The sequence below is a fragment of the Phoxinus phoxinus genome, assembly GCF_949152265.1.
Source record: "Phoxinus phoxinus genome assembly, chromosome: 14".
Lineage (NCBI taxonomy): Eukaryota > Metazoa > Chordata > Actinopteri > Cypriniformes > Leuciscidae > Phoxinus > Phoxinus phoxinus.
The window spans coordinates 10,496,679-10,515,862 of NC_136889.1; the positions used below are offsets into that span (position 1 = coordinate 10,496,679).

Sequence of the window (19,184 nt, forward strand, 5' to 3'; positions counted from 1 at the left end):
TACCTCAGGTGAAGCCTGAAGACCAGGTCTGGAGTCAGTAAACACCTGTCAAACAGAACATGAGCTGCACCCACCCACTACTGGACTCACCCACTAAAGTCATGAGAAAAAAACACACACACTTATTTCACTTTACTTTGCTATGAATGTGAACAGCCATAAGACAAGAAAGATAAAACAAATTGTTGACTTTACCCAGCAGAGGGGAAAGTCATACAGTTAAAAGATAGAAAAATTAAAGCTAGATCAGACATGATCAGAATGAGTAAATGTGTTCAGCAGAGCGCATAACTTTTCCTTTTTCCCACGCGAAATTGGACTCAGCTATCAATCATCGTCAATCAGCTTCCTGTCAGTCAATACTTACACCTTCATTCACTCTCTTCCGTTTTACCCTGAGGGAACAGTCTCAGCAGGCTCATTAAAAAGAGAAGGCTGGAGTGACATCACTGGTGTTTTTTCTTTACACAACCTTCTAAACCATCCAAAGCTTTTTTTAACCAATAGATTACTTATTGCTGTTCCGAACACGCAATAAACGGTGTAAAAATACATGTAACCAACAGATCGGTCCTTGTGTGAACAAACATTCAAATGTAAGCTATTTTATAATTAGAAATTAAAGTACAACCTAACATATGCATATTCCTGCAGGCGACCTGAAAAACATCTTTGATAAACACGGATTAACATAATATAATAATAAAATGGTTTATTGCTGGTTTAAATGTTTGGACTTGAGAGAAACAGAGAAAAGTGCACCAAGGAGAGTGACAGTTTCCTTAATATCTGGGGGTTTGTACGATGTTTTCTCTCACAGCTGGGTAAAATGGTAAAATGTGCCCTCTGGGACCTTTAAGCAGTTGGGAAACCTGAACACACTCCACCTATGTCTCAGTGATTGACAGTTAACTATATAAAGCTAAACTCTAGAGGTCCCACCCACTTTGACCAAATGGCATGTCATGAAAATACAAGCAATAATAGAGGGCGATGTGCAATCAAAAGTAATGTGAAGGTGAAATCTTTAAGTGCGCAATTCAACTTCAATTTAACAGTAAAGTTCCCACACATTTCACAGTATTACTTCTCTTTTAGCATTTTATGTGGGAATGCACAATATATCGGTCCATATTCAAGTTTTTTTCTGTATTGGTCTGTTACATATACTATACAATATTAGATATTTAATTGTACATGCTCCTTTTCCATATGTTTATATTTAAATAGACTTTTCTGTCAACTAAATATATAAAAAAAAAAGACTAATAAATATTACTAATAATTAGTAAATCTCAAAATAAATATAATTTTTTTTTACATTGTATCACCATTTGTAGCATATTAGAAATTTGATATCAGCAATACCATGAATTTAATTATTAGCGTATTGGCATCGATATAAATGATTAAGTTAACTTTAACATTATATTTTTTTTTAAGTAAAAAATATATTTTTAATTGAATTCTAAACTGACACCCACTAAAAGCAAACAATCTAAAAAATACCCTTTTTCCTGTCACAATTCAATAGCTCTATAATAAATTAAATTAAATGTGAGATTATAACCTCATATCCACGATTGAGGGAAGTGGGTATATAATAACTCCCGTCAATGATTATAGTGCTTATGGCCCTACTTGAGATACTTAAGATAAGAAATAAGATCACTATACATGGTCCAGTGTATTTGTCTACTCAACACAGATATACACACTGTAAACTTCTTTCTATCTCGCACGCACGCACGCACGCACGCACGCACGCACGCACGCACGCACGCACGCACGCACGCACGCACACGCACACGCACACGCGCACGCGCACGCGCACACGCACACGCACACGCACACACACACACACACACACACACACACACACACACACACACACACACACACACACACACACACACACACACACACACACACACACACACACACACACACACACACACACACACACACACACCTTATCACTCAGCATGTCAGTGTGGTGGAGAGGCATCTTGTGTTGCTCAGATTATGTGGCAGGGTAAATAAACCCCAAGTGCTGACAGACGTGCAGGGGGTCGCTGTGATGCACACTAGACAACACTCACACTGTGCTAGGGGCAAGGTGAGGTGACCCTGATACTCTGCTAACTTAAACCTTTGAGCATCAGCACATGTGCATGTTTTTTGGGTCAAAAAGTTGGCAGTGAGAAATAGATGTGATACGTGATATTGATCCTTTTGCAAAGACGCAAGATGTTCTTTTATTTGGGAAATGGCTCCAAGGTTGCAGTGGAATTGATTTACAATGACTTTGTACAGTAATTCAGTCATTTAAATTGCCCGCTCCCAGATTTAACAACAACTACATTTAGGGTGCTTTCACACCAGAGCGTTTGTTTCGGACCCTGGTGCGTTTTCTCCCTTGGTTCGGTTCATTTAGGCATATGTGAACACGGCAATCGCACTCAGATCCGCACCAAAACAATCACTCCGAGGTCGCCTGAACGAGGTGGTCGCGCACATCAACATTTTTATTTATTTATGTCCCATCATAATCTTTAATAAAAATAGCTTCCGCTAACTCTTGCAACAACATATCTTCTCTGATGACGTTTACCGGCGTGAGGGCGGGATGACACTCAGATGAGATCACAGCAAAAGCAAACCACAACCAATCAATTTCTGATGGACAAAATCAAGTCACAACCTACTTTCTTTTTTTTTCTTTTTTTTCAAAAAGACGTTTCGCTCATACATCACAGTAGGGAAGAAAAAAAACTACAAAAATACAGTAAAAACAGTCATATGAAATATTACAATTTAAAACAAGGGTAATACTTTACACTAAGGTTTTATTAGTTAACATTACCAGTAGTTTAAGATCAAAAGTGCTTATTGTTCATCTGTTAGTAATTCATTAACCACTGTTAACAAATGAGACCTTGTTGCAAAGTGTTACCAAAATAAGGGTTTTATTTTCAAATGTGATTTATTCCTGTGATGGCAAATCTGAATATTCAGCATCATTATTCCAGTGCTCAGTCACATGATCCTTTAGAAATCATTCTAATATGCTGATTTGCTGATCAAGAAACATGTCTTAATTATATCAATGTTGAAATCAGTTGCACAACTGATAATATTTTCTGATAATATGCTTAATATTTTTGTGGAAACTGGTAGTGCATATACAAAAATTGTATTTTAACAAGAGGTTCTGCAGAGTTAAATATCTTGATGTTAAAAAAAAGAGCAGCAGAGGGCAGGAGAGAGAAATCAAGTAAGCAGGACAGCTAGTGAAAAACCGAAAGATGAAAAGTAAGAGCGAAAAGAAGAAATGAAAAAAACTCAAATCAGGCCCAGCCTTGAGTCAACAAATGATGCTACTGGGAATCATAGTAGAATTAATTTCATGAGAAAAATGGATTACTCATAATATGAGACTGCAAAAGCAAACAGTCAGAGACAGGATTAGCTCACTAGTCCAGCTGACTTCTGTTTAAAACTGCTATTACTCAAAACTAAAAATCAGAGCCTGGCTTAGAAAGTTGGGAATGCGCCTACAATCATTTTGAACATTTGACTGCATCAAGAGCAGAGCCAGGCACAACATCATGAACACAGTATTATGTGAAAGGACACTCAGCTGTTGACAGTGTGTTTAATAAAGACACAATAAATATTACTGCAATAAAAACACTTAAATAATGAACTAAAAATCCATTATTAGCATGCTTTTGAAAAGGAGATGTGACTCACCTGGTACGTGCCAATACCAATGTGTTTGGGGTCAATTTTAATAAGCTCTGCTAAAGGGTCCTGAACACGCCTCCCAATAGACACTGAGGACAAAGAAAAGAATACAGGAAGAAAATTATCTCACCATTATGTGCAGTTAATGCTCAAATATAATAATGAATGTCTCAAGAGAACAGCAATATTTACACTTTAATAAACCCACAGACTCAATTAAGAATAAATTAAGCTCACATATGCATAAATCTATGCCAATTAGAGTATTTAAATCATGCAAAGGCCTGCGTGGAACATTCTGCACTAATCACATCTTCACAGATTATATTAATAAACAAGATTTGCATTTACTGAAATATCAGGGCTTGCAACACACAACTGTGCTTGCGGTTTAAATGAGACCATATATGGTTAAATAGATGCGAAAAAGGAAGGCCAATCACAAATGAGTATGCAAATAGATGCAAAGAAATACCTATCAGAAATACACACATTTTTATCATTTTTCCATTATTATTGTTGATGTCACTGTTGTCAATTATATTCAGCCATCAAGATTTGACAAAATTATGAAACAAAATGTCCAAATTAGCATTTTGAAGATAAGCATTCAAAACTTAGTGTCTCTCACTTTAATGACATCACTTTGCACTTCAGCTACTCATCAGTTTTTCTGTCCAATCAAATGCTCTTTAGAATCTGAAGTGTCCTGCCCCCTACACTATAAATAGACGCTGAAGCTGCAGCTAAAATCAGCTCACTTGTTCACACATTTAATATTTTCTACATGGTATATTGCACATAGTGTGCTATATATGGGATAGGGAATGATTGAGACAGTGTTAATATGCTTTCAATAGGGCGAATGAAGTCTGGTTTCATGTTAGTGTCATGCGAACCGCCACAGCGCGCACAGTCTGCTCCGGTCCAGAAACGCGATAGAACAGAGCGGATCATATGAGTGAGTTGGCGCAGACAACAAAACATATCAGACCCATTTGAATTCTGCCCAGAATGCTATATTTTAAAGCGATATGGAGAAAATTTGAAAAAACAGTTAGAGATTAGGAAAAATCCCCTTTTCCTAGTAAATTGTCATACACAGGCAAAGACATGGGCCAACTAAGAGAGGTCAGGTCAAATAAGAATTCAATTAAAGACAAATAAAACCCATTTCAGAAAAACTTGAATCTTACTTATCCCAGGAAATGTGACCAGCCAAACACAATATTATAAAATGAAATGAACATAAGCAGTTTGGCGCACTTGTTCCATTAGCTTTATCTAGTCTTGCTGAAGGTCAGCAAATGAAAGTCAGATTTTCATCTTTACTCAACCATGTGTGCGAGAATCAGAGGGCGAGAAAGAAAGAGAGAGCGACTCAGACAGAAAACACAAGACAGAATGTGAGACATTGCGTGGTTTTCTGCCCAAGCACAACCTCTACATTACAGAGTCAGAGAGTGGAGAGAAGTGCTTTTGTGTGCGCTGTACAAGGCCTGAGCTGAAACTCCATCCCTTTCCAAATATTATTACAGGCAGCAATTTCCCACAGAGTTCAATGTGGAGACGCAGCGAGTGAGGCTTGGCGATCACGCTCCAGCAAGCCACCTCAAAACCTCCTTCAACAGTCACCCACTTCAGCGAGCACATACACCTTGATCTTTATAGAAAGCCAAACACCTCTGGAAACAATTGTCCTCAATCAAGATACGAACACCTTTCTCTACTGCAGGCATGACAGAGTAGGTCAGGAAGAGTCATATAATGTTAAATCAGTCAAAAACAAATTCATTAACATATAAATGCCAACATTTACTCAATTATGATGACATGGTGTTCATAAGAAGGAAGTGTAATAAAGCCCCGTTCACACCGCCAACGACACACAGTGACAAAGCGACATGATCCCATTCATTTTCAAAGAAGGGCTAGTGACTTCTGGCGACACCAGCGACAGTGACCAATGGCGATAGAATGTCGGCATGTAAAGTGACTCAAGTCACACAACAAAAGCTCAGAAATTTTAACTTTATGTAAATTAGCAGCGAATTTCACAAGCAACAACCAATAGGATTGAAGACTGTCAGTGGAGCTCACGTTACTGTCTCGAGTGCAAAGATGACAGAAAATGTACTCACATTTGCTGTCCTGCGGCAATACAGGAGAGCAGTTGCGTTTTAGACCAAACATATGATGACTGAGTGCGACCTGGATGCATCAGTGAATGGTGAGATATTTTGCTAAATAAAATTATCCTGAATTGCACGGTAACTTTATTATTTATTCTTCCATCTGTATCATCTCAGTGAGCTTTTGTGAGGTTTCACGCATGTGCAGTAAGGGGAATTTAGAAGTTTCTCATCCACACTGAAACGTCGGAAAAGGCTAGTGTGGACGGAGAGCGTTTTTAAACGAAAACGCCGTTTTTTTAAATGTATCTGGATTAATGTAGACGTAGCCTTAGTGAGTTGGATTCATACATTGATTGTTTATGTTGTTTATGATGCAGTGAACAGTTTAGCACTGCTGCAGTTCATATTATAATTTTTCCCAGCATTATGTTGACTATAGGGACAAGATAATGGAGTATGCGTCAAATTCAAATGACGTTTTATAAATTATTGACAGTACGAAAGAGTTGAATTTGTTGATTGATCGAAGATTAATCTAGTTAATAATTTGATGCACTGAGCACTGCTGTAGTTTATATCACAACACTCTACAACAGCAGAATGCTACTTTTAATTTCTTTTGCATTTTCTAAAGATATGGGAGTGGGAAAGCCCACAGACATCTTCACAGTACAGAGACTATAGGGACATAGTTGCTGGCAGTGTGAACAGGGCTGAAGAAGAAAGAAGGAAGTTACATGATTGCATTAACCGTTAGCAATCATTCTAATATACTGATTTGGTGCTCAATAATACCTAGTATACACTGTATGATTTTCACTCGCAGAGAGTTTTGTGGAAATCACAGATGAATGCTTGAAAGCGGAAGCTAATCTGTGCTCGTTCACGTGTGACAATGGAGTAGTGTGTGCTATCAAAGACGCAAACCAAGAGAAGCACAGATGCGTCACTGAAATATTTCATGCCTGTGAAAAATGTAGCATGTCAAATATCTGGACCTGTCTGCGACTCCAAGTCCTGCAGTGTGAAATGTGTTTTGACTGGAAATGACATTGGCCACAACCTACAGCCAATGAGAGTCAGATACAGCGCGAGGGAAATAAACCTTCCTTGTTATTATCAATCTTGAAAACAGTTGTGCTGCTTAATATTTTTGAAGAACCATGACATTTAGAAAGTAAGCAGAAATCTTAAGAATTATTTCGTTATAAATATTATATTTATATACATTATTTATGCTAGTAATGTAGAATTGGGTTTAATGCGTAAAACACAAAACACTGCACACATTGACACACATCCCACATAGGACGGTCCAATTTCTTACGCCTCTCATAAAAGTGATAAATATAGCTCCCTAGTTTGCGCTTGCATTTGACCAGAGGAAAATTTATGATAAATCCCATAGTGATTTACTGCTTTTATAGAGGAAGTCTGGTATAATTCTCAGATCCTGTTTTTGAGAACATTTGAGTGATTTCCAAACTTTTCGCCTTGCTTTTTTATTTTTGTTAGAGTAGAGGGTGCATGTGTGGTCTAAACACAGGCAAACCTTTTTACAGAAAGTTCTGTTTCACAGAAACAGACGGTTCTAGATGGTTTGATAGACTGTGAAAAACTATTGTTTCTTCTTCTGAAGTCCATGTATCGAAAACTGGAGAAATGAATGTGGCCTAAAGGAGACAGGGAGCCTGTTTCAGACTAAAGAGACAAGGTTGACTGAAATGGCACGTAAAGGTCTGGTTGAGTGGGAGCTGAGTTGGACTGACAGGTAAGGCGGTTGCCTTTGACTGGAGACTTGGAACTGGATAAAACAATCCCATCATTCAGAGGGACAGCTTTCATTCAGTGTTAGTACGAAAAACAAGACATATCCTGCCAGTGAAGCTTTGACTTTCATGTACACAAGTTTGTATGTTTGCAAAATCCTAAAACCAAAGCCTTGTATTTATATAAAAGCATCTTTACCATTAAATAACTTAAAACACTAAACGAGAGATATTGTCAAAATGTTAGGATTCTTTATTTAGTTAGAATTGTGTACATTGTGTTGCTCTGCATTGAATTTTGTAAAATGTGATTAGACAAAACTATTTTAATGTATAGTATATAGGCTTTAAAAAAATAAATAATAATTTTAACATCATAATTTTTTTATGAATAATTTTTTTTATTATTGTTTTGTTATATTTAATTGTGTGTGTGTGCGCGCGTGTGTGTGTGTGTGTGTGTGTAATATTTTTAATAATACTCTAATTTATTTATTACCACTAGCAGGCTTGGTAAATAAAACAGAAAATGTTAAATCCATGTCTCAATTACAAAATCTGCCAATAACCTTTTCAATGGCTAATAAACATTTTCTGTTTTAAGTGTTTGTAGATCATTTATAGCAAATACTATGTACAAACAAGCGTTTCTTTGATATCCTATTTTGTGTCTCATTCAGCATCTTTAAATTCCAAATTATATCAGACATAAAAAAACCTAACATTGTCACTAGTTTTGAGTGCGTGGAAAGAAAGAATATGTAAATTACCTGCACTCCTTAGGTTGGGATCCATGTCGGGCATCTCTTTAACAGCCTCAGGACTCACACTGTAGATGGACGCTCCTGCTTCATCTGTTATGCTGAAACAACAAAGACACACTGAAGCTGGCTTCCAAGGAAATCAGAGAGGTAACCTCATGAAGACCCCAGTGAACTTATGAAGCTCCCGCAGTACATCTAGGAGGCGTCAGACCAAAGAGTCCATTTAAATACATTTCCATAGAAAGCTTGTAGTTTATACAGCAGGAACCGAAGTTTAGACTATACAGCAATGCATGGAAGAAATACTACAACACACAAACTCAGCCCTGTTTTCATTGGAAAATGTAAAAAAAAAAATTACAAATATTTTTTGACAAACTTTTTTCCTGATATCAGAAGGTTATAACTAAATTTTTGAGGTAATATCTGATTTCTGTGCTGCCGTGCACATATAGAATGTTCTGTTACAAGTGTCATCCATAAACATTTACAATCTGTTCATGCATATTATTACTAATAGTTATTAAAACCATCTGACAGCCCAAATATTTAGCAAAGCATTTGCATCTTTCCAAGTACTCCCTTGGATGCACCTTGTTGTGAATCACTGGTTTAGTGATTCTCACTTGGGTGTCAACTAGATTGACTCTCAACACATTTTCAGTAGCGCGTGTATTGTTCTGCTTGCCACTCAAAGTGATTTATATTACACTAATTGCAGAGTCAGTCCCACCGCAGGGAGCAGGGTGACGACCACATAGGCTCAAAGGTGAAAGAGTGCACTCGGTTATATTTCCATCAGTAAAGTGAACTCTACCTGAACCAACAAAAAGCCCATACCTGATAGGCTACAAATACAACACTAACAATAATTGCCACGTTTCGACAATTTAATCACTAACATACTGCAAAATACTACTGATTCACATATTAAGAGTTTTGAACCATTAATTTGTGCAATAACATGTTCTAGTAATCTAACGGCCAAGGGAAATATGAAAATATTGGTAAATACTGCCATCTAGAGGACATAATGGTAAATGTGCCTGTCTACTATATTTATGAAAAACTTGAAATAAATGTTAATCAGTCCTGCTGGAAAAGATTGATCCGGCTACTTTAATAATAATTATTATTATTATACATTAATAATTCTGTAAATTATTAAATAAAATTAACAAAGATATCTGAAAGATATTTTAGTTTTACACAATTTTATTATACATGTTATTATGTAAGTTATATATTTTTTTCTTTTCTAAAACTTCAAAACCAGCCTTTCCTTCCTTTACAACTTAACTGCCTGGTTGGGCACATAATAAAACTGACCTCTCTCTGAAAACATCAGCAAGGATAAATGTCCTCAGCACATGATTATCACCACTGTGAATGACCATACAAATTAGGGCAGATCACCACTCCAGCCTCCATTACATTTGCTTCCTCTCTATTGGTGCCGAAGGGCTCTTTGGGTAACTTTGCCAATTAGTGTCATCATACTTATGACAGGATGCAGAGGCTTTGTGACATGGACCACCAGTTTGACTGGTGTCCTCATTTTCCCAGATCCTTTCCCCTCCTCCCTCTCACTCCAATAGCTGACAGATACAGTAGCCATGATGACAGGACTAACAAGCCCTGGCATATGACCTAGGGGTCACGGTGGAGCAGGTTATTAGAAAGATTATTAACAAATTAAGAAGGAAACACATGCCAACCCTGATAAACATTCAAATAAAACTCATAAATATAAAACCACATATTATTTAAAATAAATAAATAAACCATATAAATATAACTAATTGTTCTTCATGAAATTAAAGGATGGAAAGTTATCTAAATGTCTCTTTCAGACATATAACGTACACAGAGACAATGTATGGCCAATAAACATTCACTAAGCATTACGCCTCATGTTTTCTTTTTTAAATATAAGAATATGACCTTTTAAACAATATATTATTATAATTACATTAAATTGAATAATATATTAAGAATTATGTAATAATTATAATATACAATGTATATTATATATTAAATCATAATACAAATTAAATTATTAATAATAATCATTATTGTTATTATTATTACCGAAAAAAGGTATTTCCTCTTGACTCGGGATGTGCACAAGTAATTGACTAGTAATTTTTTATTACAATTATTTTTAAAATGTATCTTTTTTATGCATATTGGGGGTTTTTCCCCTGAAAAGAACATCAAATTAATACTTTTTTTCTTTTCCTTTTTCCTTATTTTAATTTTCATGTAATAGATTGCCCATCTCTAATTTTAAGAACCTTCAAATAAATGAAATGTTCATTGAATATTCTATTAAATTTAGTTTATTTCTAGTTTGTGGTTGATTCAGTTTATTCATTTCAATTTTGTACTAGAATTGTTTCTTAAGTACTAAACTTTATTCAGCAGTGCTGAAAGACAGAAAAGGAGAGAGCAGGTTTTTAATTTTGAGAAAGAGAGGAACCTGTCATGTTTGAATAAATCAGAAGGGCTGCAAGGGTTAATGGGTACAAGCCCTGAACCATTCTGACATGGATATGCATCACATCGACCAACCACTTCTCTTCATTAAGGGCACGGCTGAACTTGTAAAAGGGCAGGCAGCAGAAGGCTGTGAGCACTCGGCCCAGCTCAAGTGGACACCAAGACATAAGAACAAAGACAAAAGCTGCCTGCAAGTGTTGCAGATGACTTGATGACCCTTGAGGTCTGACAGTCACTCACTTACTCACACCCAATACACCCACACTTTGGGGACTATCATGTCTCTATGAGAGTCTCTGGGCAAAGTCATGGCCGGGCCCCCTCTAACTGGAAGTAATTGAGGTATTCTCTGTGTTTGTCATCATCCTCTAGGCTGGTCCATCTCCCCCTCCCAATGTCCATGACCACCGGGTGACACCAAGAGATGGATACATACTTTGATACTTGCCCCCTAAACACATGTTCTAATTAAACGCATTCATCAGATCTGTCTGGGGGGTAAAGAAATATCATCACAGTATCTCCAAACCTGTAGATAGAAGTACAATGTTCTTAATATTACTGATTAAATTTGGAAAAATAAGACAAAATGTGCTGTTTTTATCTTAAAAAGTGAGAAAATTCAAAACGAAAGTTTTTACCCTGCAAATTATTAAGTAAATTATCAAAACAAAAATAGTAATTTATGCAGTAGAGTACAAAATTTGCACACTACTTATTTTCAAATCAACTTTTCTGTTAAGAGTTTGCTTTTCAGGGCAAAAAGTTATGAGGTCTCTGTGAATAAACGTATCATTATGCATTTATCCTAAAGATAAACATTAAATTGGATACAAGAAAACAGTAATATTGTAAAATATTATTACAATTTTAATCAATTTTAATAACTTATAAAATAACATTTGATCATGTGATAATAAATCTGAATTTTCAGCAGTCATTGCTCCAGTCTTCAGTATCACATGACCCTTCAGAAATTCTAATACGCTGAATTGCTGATCAATCAACATTTTTTAATCATCATTAATGTTGAAAACAGTTGTGCTACTTAATATTTTTTTGTGGAAACCATGGTGATTTTTTTTAATTATAAATATTATATTATAAATATCTTGGTCACTTTTGATCAAATTAATGCATCCTTGCTGAATAAAAATATGATTTTTTTTTAAAGAAAACACTTTTGAATGGTAGTGTATATTACTATACAATTCTGTTTATTTCAATGTGCAGTAAAATATATATATTATACGCAATAATAAACCATTTTAAATAAAAAAATTATTTAATCTCAATATATCATCATCATCATCAAATGTGTGAAATTTACTGAAGAGGGTTTTTTGTCTTTTACGTAAGCTGAATCAAAAAAGGACAATCTCATGATTTTTTTTTAATGATTTTTTTATGCTGGCCAATTACTCAAAGCCAGCAGACTCAAGGGATTCCCAAAAGAGAAAAAAAACAATCATGAGATATCAGGCCAATGCCAAGTCTAAACACTATGACATTTTTTGCCTAGAAAAAGGGCCAAAATGGCAGGTGTCAAAGGCCGTCAGTCTCAGGCTCTGTGCTAGGGGGTAGCAAGTGCCTAGTCAGCGTGGAGGTGCAGTTAACAGCACATTCAAGCTGCCACCACCACACAAGTCTGAAAAGAGCAAAACCTCACAGTCACTCACGTCAAACTGGTGGCAGATGTTCATCACCCCCTCAACACCCCTTCCTCCTTTAAACACCCAAAGAACTGCAGCAGAGGGTGTGAGCTGTCCAGATTACTGCATGTTTTCCTGTGTGTAGCAGCAGAAGCCAGTAGACGGGGTTTTGAATATGTTGGTGTCCAAGCCTTAAACTCAAGAACCTCATCTTAACCAAGAATATTTTGGAGATTCAATGGTTCGTTCACACTGTGGACTGGATCTACCAATTCAAAGCACTCAAGTATAGCCCACAAAAAAGGATATTCCAGAGCTTTCCATATTCTAATTTTCAAGACCAGTTTCATTGGAAGCCTAGTTCATAAATGCAGATGTGGAATTGAGGTTTCTATGTTTTGATGTTGCTTGCGTTTTCTTTTTCTGTACTCCAAGGGCAATAAACTACAACCTAAAACGGCCTAACACAAGTAAATGAGGCATGAAATGTGCAGCATGTTAAAAACTTTACTGGTGGGGATTGCTTCCAGTTGTTCTGACATCACAAGAGCACATTAGATTAGAAATTGACAAATGGGGATTTGGCATCTGAGTTTAAGGCAATGAAAACTTTCAAGCGGACGGCTTGCTTGATCTCATGCTTGGCTGCCATGGATCAATCAGCACTAGACGGATAGGGAGTGACATTGCAGTATTCGTGTCCGTTCTTCTGGAAACTTCATGTTAAATACAAGAAAGTATTCGTAGTAAGCTAGCTTGTCTGATAAACTCATAACATAGATGCCAAAATCAATATAAAAAGTTTTTATAACATATAAATGTAATATCATTTAGATTTTTAATAATTGGATGTTCCATGTTCTTAGTCATTGTAGATGGGTTAGACTGAATAGTTTTTTTTTAAAGAAAAAAAAAAATCATCAAAAGTAACAGTGAAGGCATTTATGTTACAAAGGATTTCCATTCCAAATCAATGCTGTTATTTTGAACTTTAAATTCAACAACAACAACAACAACAAAAAACACTGTTTCCACAAACAAAATCAAGCAGTAGTCTACAACCATTTTCAACATTGATAGTAATCAGAAATGCTTCTTGAGCGGAAAATCAGCATATTAAAACGATTTGTGAAGGATCATGTGACACTGAAGACTGAAGCAATGGCTGCTGAAAATTCAACTTAGCCCTCACAAGAATCAATTATATTTTAAAATAGATTAAAAAATAGAAAACAGTTATTTTAAATTGTAATAACATTTTACGATATTACTATCTTACTGTATTTTTTTATTTTTTGAGCCTTGGTGAGACCTTTTTCAAAAATATATAAAATAATAATTCCAAACCCAAAACTTTTGAACGGTATTGTATGACACCACATATCAGTTAAATGCTATGTAACAAATTACTGTCATTTAGCAACCTTAAACAGCCCAGATTAAGACAAAGTATATTAGGCTAGTTGAAATATTTTGATTGTTTTTCATTCTGAACATTACGTACCTGCAGCACATGTCCTGGCTTATAGCTTTATTATGAATTGGTCAATGTGTTTTCTATTCCACAAATTATTGTATCTAGTTGGATATATTATAGATCAAATAGAGATACTACTCATTTAAAAACCTGACTGCTTTACTTTTCGATGGCAAGATAAATCTTAGAGCAAATGTAAAATGGCATATTGACATAAATAAAAGCCCCACCACTGTCAACCACACACAGACATTACCATACATTTCAATATATTAACATCAGTCAATCAAAATTAGCGAGGCTCAAGACAGTTGCTCATGGAGCCACTGGTTCTGGGTGTCCTCTGTGATGCGGACATCTATCCCTCAGTGAGCCATTAGCCGTGGGCCTGTGACTGGCAAATATTCCTCCTCATTCCTCACTGTCCTAATCACCCTACCCAGAATCCTCCTCAAAGGACAAACTTTCCTGATGCAAAATTCTAGTCATCCAAGACCTTACAGCAAAAAGTGATTTCACTTTACCAGGAGCAAGCTGGCAGTAAAGGGCAAGTATTAATATTATATATCTGGGCATTTATATTAAATAAATATACAAATAAAAACATTAAATATAAGCTATGCATAATAATAATAATAATTATATATATATATATTATTTATTTATGTACTTTTTTTCCCCCTAATATATATGCCAATATATAATATAATATACAGACTTTACAGCAAGCTTGCACCTGCAGGTAAAGTGAAATAATAATAATAATATTGTAATGTTGAATATTGTCCCTTCTAAAAGATTACAATTTTAGAAAGCAAACGTTTCATTTAGACTTCTTCATCCATGCTGACATTGCATCTGCCAGTGTTAAAAAAATTTTTTAAAGATGCGACTATTCATAATTTACAGCAAGTGGTAGTTTCATTCCTGTTAAGACTGAAGTGGTCATGCTTAACTGATCCCAGCAACAGAGTGTACTAAAAGAAAAATGAAAAAGGATAGATGAGAGAGAGCTCCTGTAATTCTGCTTTCTCCTGCAAAGTGAGTCTAATGACCAGAGACTGGCCGGCTGGTGGCAGAGAGCAAGCCTGAGGGGAGAAGGGTGGTCACTGCCACTGTCTTCAACCTTAAGAACTGACAGAGCTGTCCAATCAGTCTGTAGCCATAGCTCAGTATCAGGATCACTGTCCTGACAGTCGAAACACTACAGGCCCCCTCGTTAAGCACGATACATGTCATTTTGTCCTTTAGGCGTGAGAAGCAAAGTCAGGGCCAAACAGCAGCAATGACCAGAGTCAGAGCAGCACCTTCTGAACATGTTTCTTAGAAAGGAAACACCATTTATAATATATTACTGACAAATCACACTCAGTAAATAAGAGTGCAGTTGCCCTAAATAAACATATCAATTCTGTATGGCACACAATACGCAATGAACCTCTAACCCAAATCTGTACAACACAACTATGACAAATCCATGACCAAAGCGCCAAGCGTTTCTACCAGAAGCGTTAAGACACCATGTCAGCCAAGGTCAACTTTTATTGGGTCAACTTTGAGGCCCTTTGAGCATGTATTAGTCATGAGAATGCAGCATACACACACCAATACTGATAAAACACACATACAGTGAGAGACAGTATTCCAGGAATCTCACACTCCCAGGTTCAAAGCTAATTATTTGTACCATAACGCAAACCAAACCAATTCAAATCATTGTAGCGGTCTAGAAGGATAAACGCACCTGGCAGTAAAGAGTGCTGGGCCAGAGGAGGGCGCCACAGAGGGGTTCCAGGAGAGAGGTTCAAAGCATGGTGTAATCTCACAGCTAATTCATATTGGAGCGGACTCAACTGGGGCACAAACTACAGAGTGAAAGTTCAAAGAGAGGGCAACTCTTCACCATTCATGCGAGTTTCTCAGTATACAACACAGATATTAAGGCAAACTGTCACAAGAGACTAATAAATGTGCGTTGTACACAACTTTTAAAACATTTGAAACTGATTAGAATATGGAAAATGTGTAAGCATTAACAAATTAGCCGAAATAATTAATCAAGAACTGGGGATGTGTAGAACTTTGTGAATGCTGGCTATTTGAATGCGGCCACAGATTATGTACACGCCTGCTAGTATTTTTTGATAACTTATTATATTTTGTATGATACCAATATTATTATTAATGTTGTTAATATTTAATTTAAATAAATGATATAATGTATATTTAATATTTACAATATTTATTATACATATTTTATCCATCTTATTTTGCAACACAGAAATAAGTGCAAGATATTCTGTGAAAGACGATTCATTAGCCACTATTGGTAAATAACTAGAACAACACAGTGCCGTAAATAGTAAAACTATTAGCGCCACAAACCAGTGCGTTTATGATTACGATAATGAATTAAAATAATATAATAACAAATACCAGTTTGCAATATCAAGCAGCATAACATGGCAGGTAAAATAACTGGAATTGTATGACACTGGAAGCCAGAAAAAAATAAACAAAAAATAAACAAAAATAAAGATAAAACAACAGTAATGTATTACTAACAGTAACGTCATTATACCACACTGTTAAATGCAAGTAAAGTCCTGTGTGAAGACAACTTGCTCAATTTCCTTCAAAGCATATCTAAGTACCATTACAAATCAACAAATAAAGGCCTTATTGTAGAAAGAAACCAGAAGAAAATGTCAAGTAGTCAGTGTTTATCCCAGTCTTACTCAAGTAACAACCCCACCAACTCAACAGGCAAGTGTCCCTTCATTTAAAGGAAGAGCACCAGGTCGCTGAGAGCCGTGCAGCTCATCCCGCAGGCTCACACCGCACAGTCTGCCGGCACTGCCTGTCATTCCTCAGGAGCAGTCAGGCAAACGAAAGGAAAGGAGACGGCTAGCGGGGACGTCGGGACAGAAAGGAGGAAGCAAGGGATGGTAGGTGGGGGCAACGGATGGTTTTATTTCTCAAGCTGAGGAGTAGGCAGACAGATAGCAGACGGTGCAAATGAAGCCGCTGATTTGATTGACTAGTGATGTACAAAGTGCACTGTGTGGAGACGAACTTTCAAAAGTCCAATTACATATTCCCTAAGAAATATAACACCTAATACACAATAACAATAACACAAACTTTTTTCTGTAAAAATGCTGTTCTTTTGAATTCAAGTGAATTTTTTCAAGTCATCAAAGAATCCTAAACACAACTGTACAACTGTTTTCAACATTGATACTGTTATTATAAGAAATGTTTCTTGAGCTCCAAATCAGCATATTAGAAAAGCATATTTCTAAAGGATCATGTCACTGAATGACTGCTGAAAATTCAGCTTTCCCATCACAGGGATAAATAAAATAATAAAATATATTCAAATAGAATTAAGAGTTATTTTAAATTGTAATGATATTTCACAATATTACTATTTTTAAATGCATCCTTGGTGAGCAAGAGTCAAAAAATGTCAGTCAGGTCTATGTACCGGTATGTGTGTAAGTGTTCTATGGAATCATTCCTGTGATGTGTGAAGTCTCAAAGGCAAGTACCAAAAAAATGGGAAGTTTAAGTGTCAGAAAAGGGTGAAGTATTATCACAAAAATTAGATTATGAAAATATAAAGAAATAAGTTTATATTTCTTTGAGTTTGTAAAATGTGCAATAATGCTTTCATGTGTTTTTATACACGAGTAACCACTCCATGTTTCTTTGTCATTTACATTCATTAAGCAGACAATTTTATCCAAAGCGACTTACAAATGAGAAATACAACAAGCAAGAATGCATGTCCTGTTTAAGCATTTCACGCAAAAACAGCAACTAGATCCATTTTTCCACTTATTTGAACATTTAAGCGTGCAGTTTTAAATATTTATTTTAACTTGCACCCTGCTTCTACAAATACTTGGCTGTGACTACCAGGACAGGAAACAAAGTTCAAACTGTCTGGCACGCCCGTCATAGCAGTCGGTGTTGCACTGCCAATTTTGAAATCTCAAATCTTCCACTTTCATTTTAGAATGGAGGTTGAAATGGATCCACTTGTGGAGCGCCTTGGATGTCAATTTTGACGCATCATGCTTTGCTGAGAACTACTGAGGCAGACCTGGCAACCCATCTGAGCTGCACTGAGGGATGCGGAGAGCTGTAATGAAAACCACCATCAGTGTACGCCATAAACGGCCACTTCAGAGCGGTTCTGGGCAGCTCTCCAGTCAGAACCAAAAGTCAACAAACACGAGTCTAGCTAGATGGAGAGAGAGACAATCCCAGATCCAGCCTTTATTTGGGTTGGAGGAAAACACGGCGGACTGGTTTGGTTTGAAGGGCGGTGAGAAATATTTGTTTTTAATTAGAGACAGTCAAACAAGGTCCAGATACCATTTAAAACCCGCAAGAGTAACACATTCCAGACCGGCACCATTTCCTTTGCTCCTTTTCTGCGTACCTTGCTTAAAAGTAGCTATTTTCACTCTTAGTATAGTTTATTGATGAAAATGTTTCTAATTTAAATCTGCAATTGCACTAAGACTGTACAGGAGCCTGATGTGACCTCAAACAAATGCTGAGCTCCTCTCAGAAGAACAACATCTGCTGTATTGCTCACTGGTCTGCTCTGTTTCTAAAAAAAAGAGAAATGTCATACCAGTAGGAAACATCCATGGGGTTGAAAAAGCGCCGTTTAATTAGGTCTGTAAAGAAGGCTTCAGTCTCCCTGCATGCTTTGCCATTTCCTATGACAATGGTTGGACAGCTGTGGGAGAACAAAAAATATCAAGTTATTCATAGATATTGAAGGTGCCTACAAATTACTCAATGTTATCATTAAGATTGCAATACCTGTGTTTGAACATAAGATGGCGCAGTTTTTCTGCCTCTTTGTGTTTAGCAGAGCCATGGAGGTACACCACATCTGTGTGCAGGATCTGACCTGAGGAAAGAATAAAGAGTAGATATGTCAGGACAGTAGAGGACGTATGTGACTAGATTTTATGTGGAAATCAACTTAATACATCATCATCATCATCATCATGTAGGTACACCAGACACCCATTCATTTCCTCTCCAATTTTTTGCCTCCACCTTGTTCCCCTCTCCTCTCAAGACAATACGGCTACCGTTTTCTGTCA

At 36.4% G+C, this 19,184-nt stretch overlaps 1 protein-coding gene across 1 annotated transcript in view; it reads right to left on the reverse strand.

The window, feature by feature from the left end:
- srbd1 (S1 RNA binding domain 1) overlaps nucleotides 1-19,184 on the reverse strand; it is a 54,489-nt gene that overhangs the window by 20,579 nt on the left and 14,726 nt on the right. Inside the window, exons 13-16 of the mRNA XM_079634557.1 lie at nucleotides 18,895-18,985; nucleotides 18,701-18,808; nucleotides 8,425-8,516; nucleotides 3,757-3,839 (exon numbers count right to left, since the gene is read on the reverse strand). Of these exons, the coding sequence (XP_079490683.1) occupies nucleotides 3,757-3,839; nucleotides 8,425-8,516; nucleotides 18,701-18,808; nucleotides 18,895-18,985 (374 nt within the window). The remainder of the gene's footprint in view (nucleotides 1-3,756; nucleotides 3,840-8,424; nucleotides 8,517-18,700; nucleotides 18,809-18,894; nucleotides 18,986-19,184) is intronic.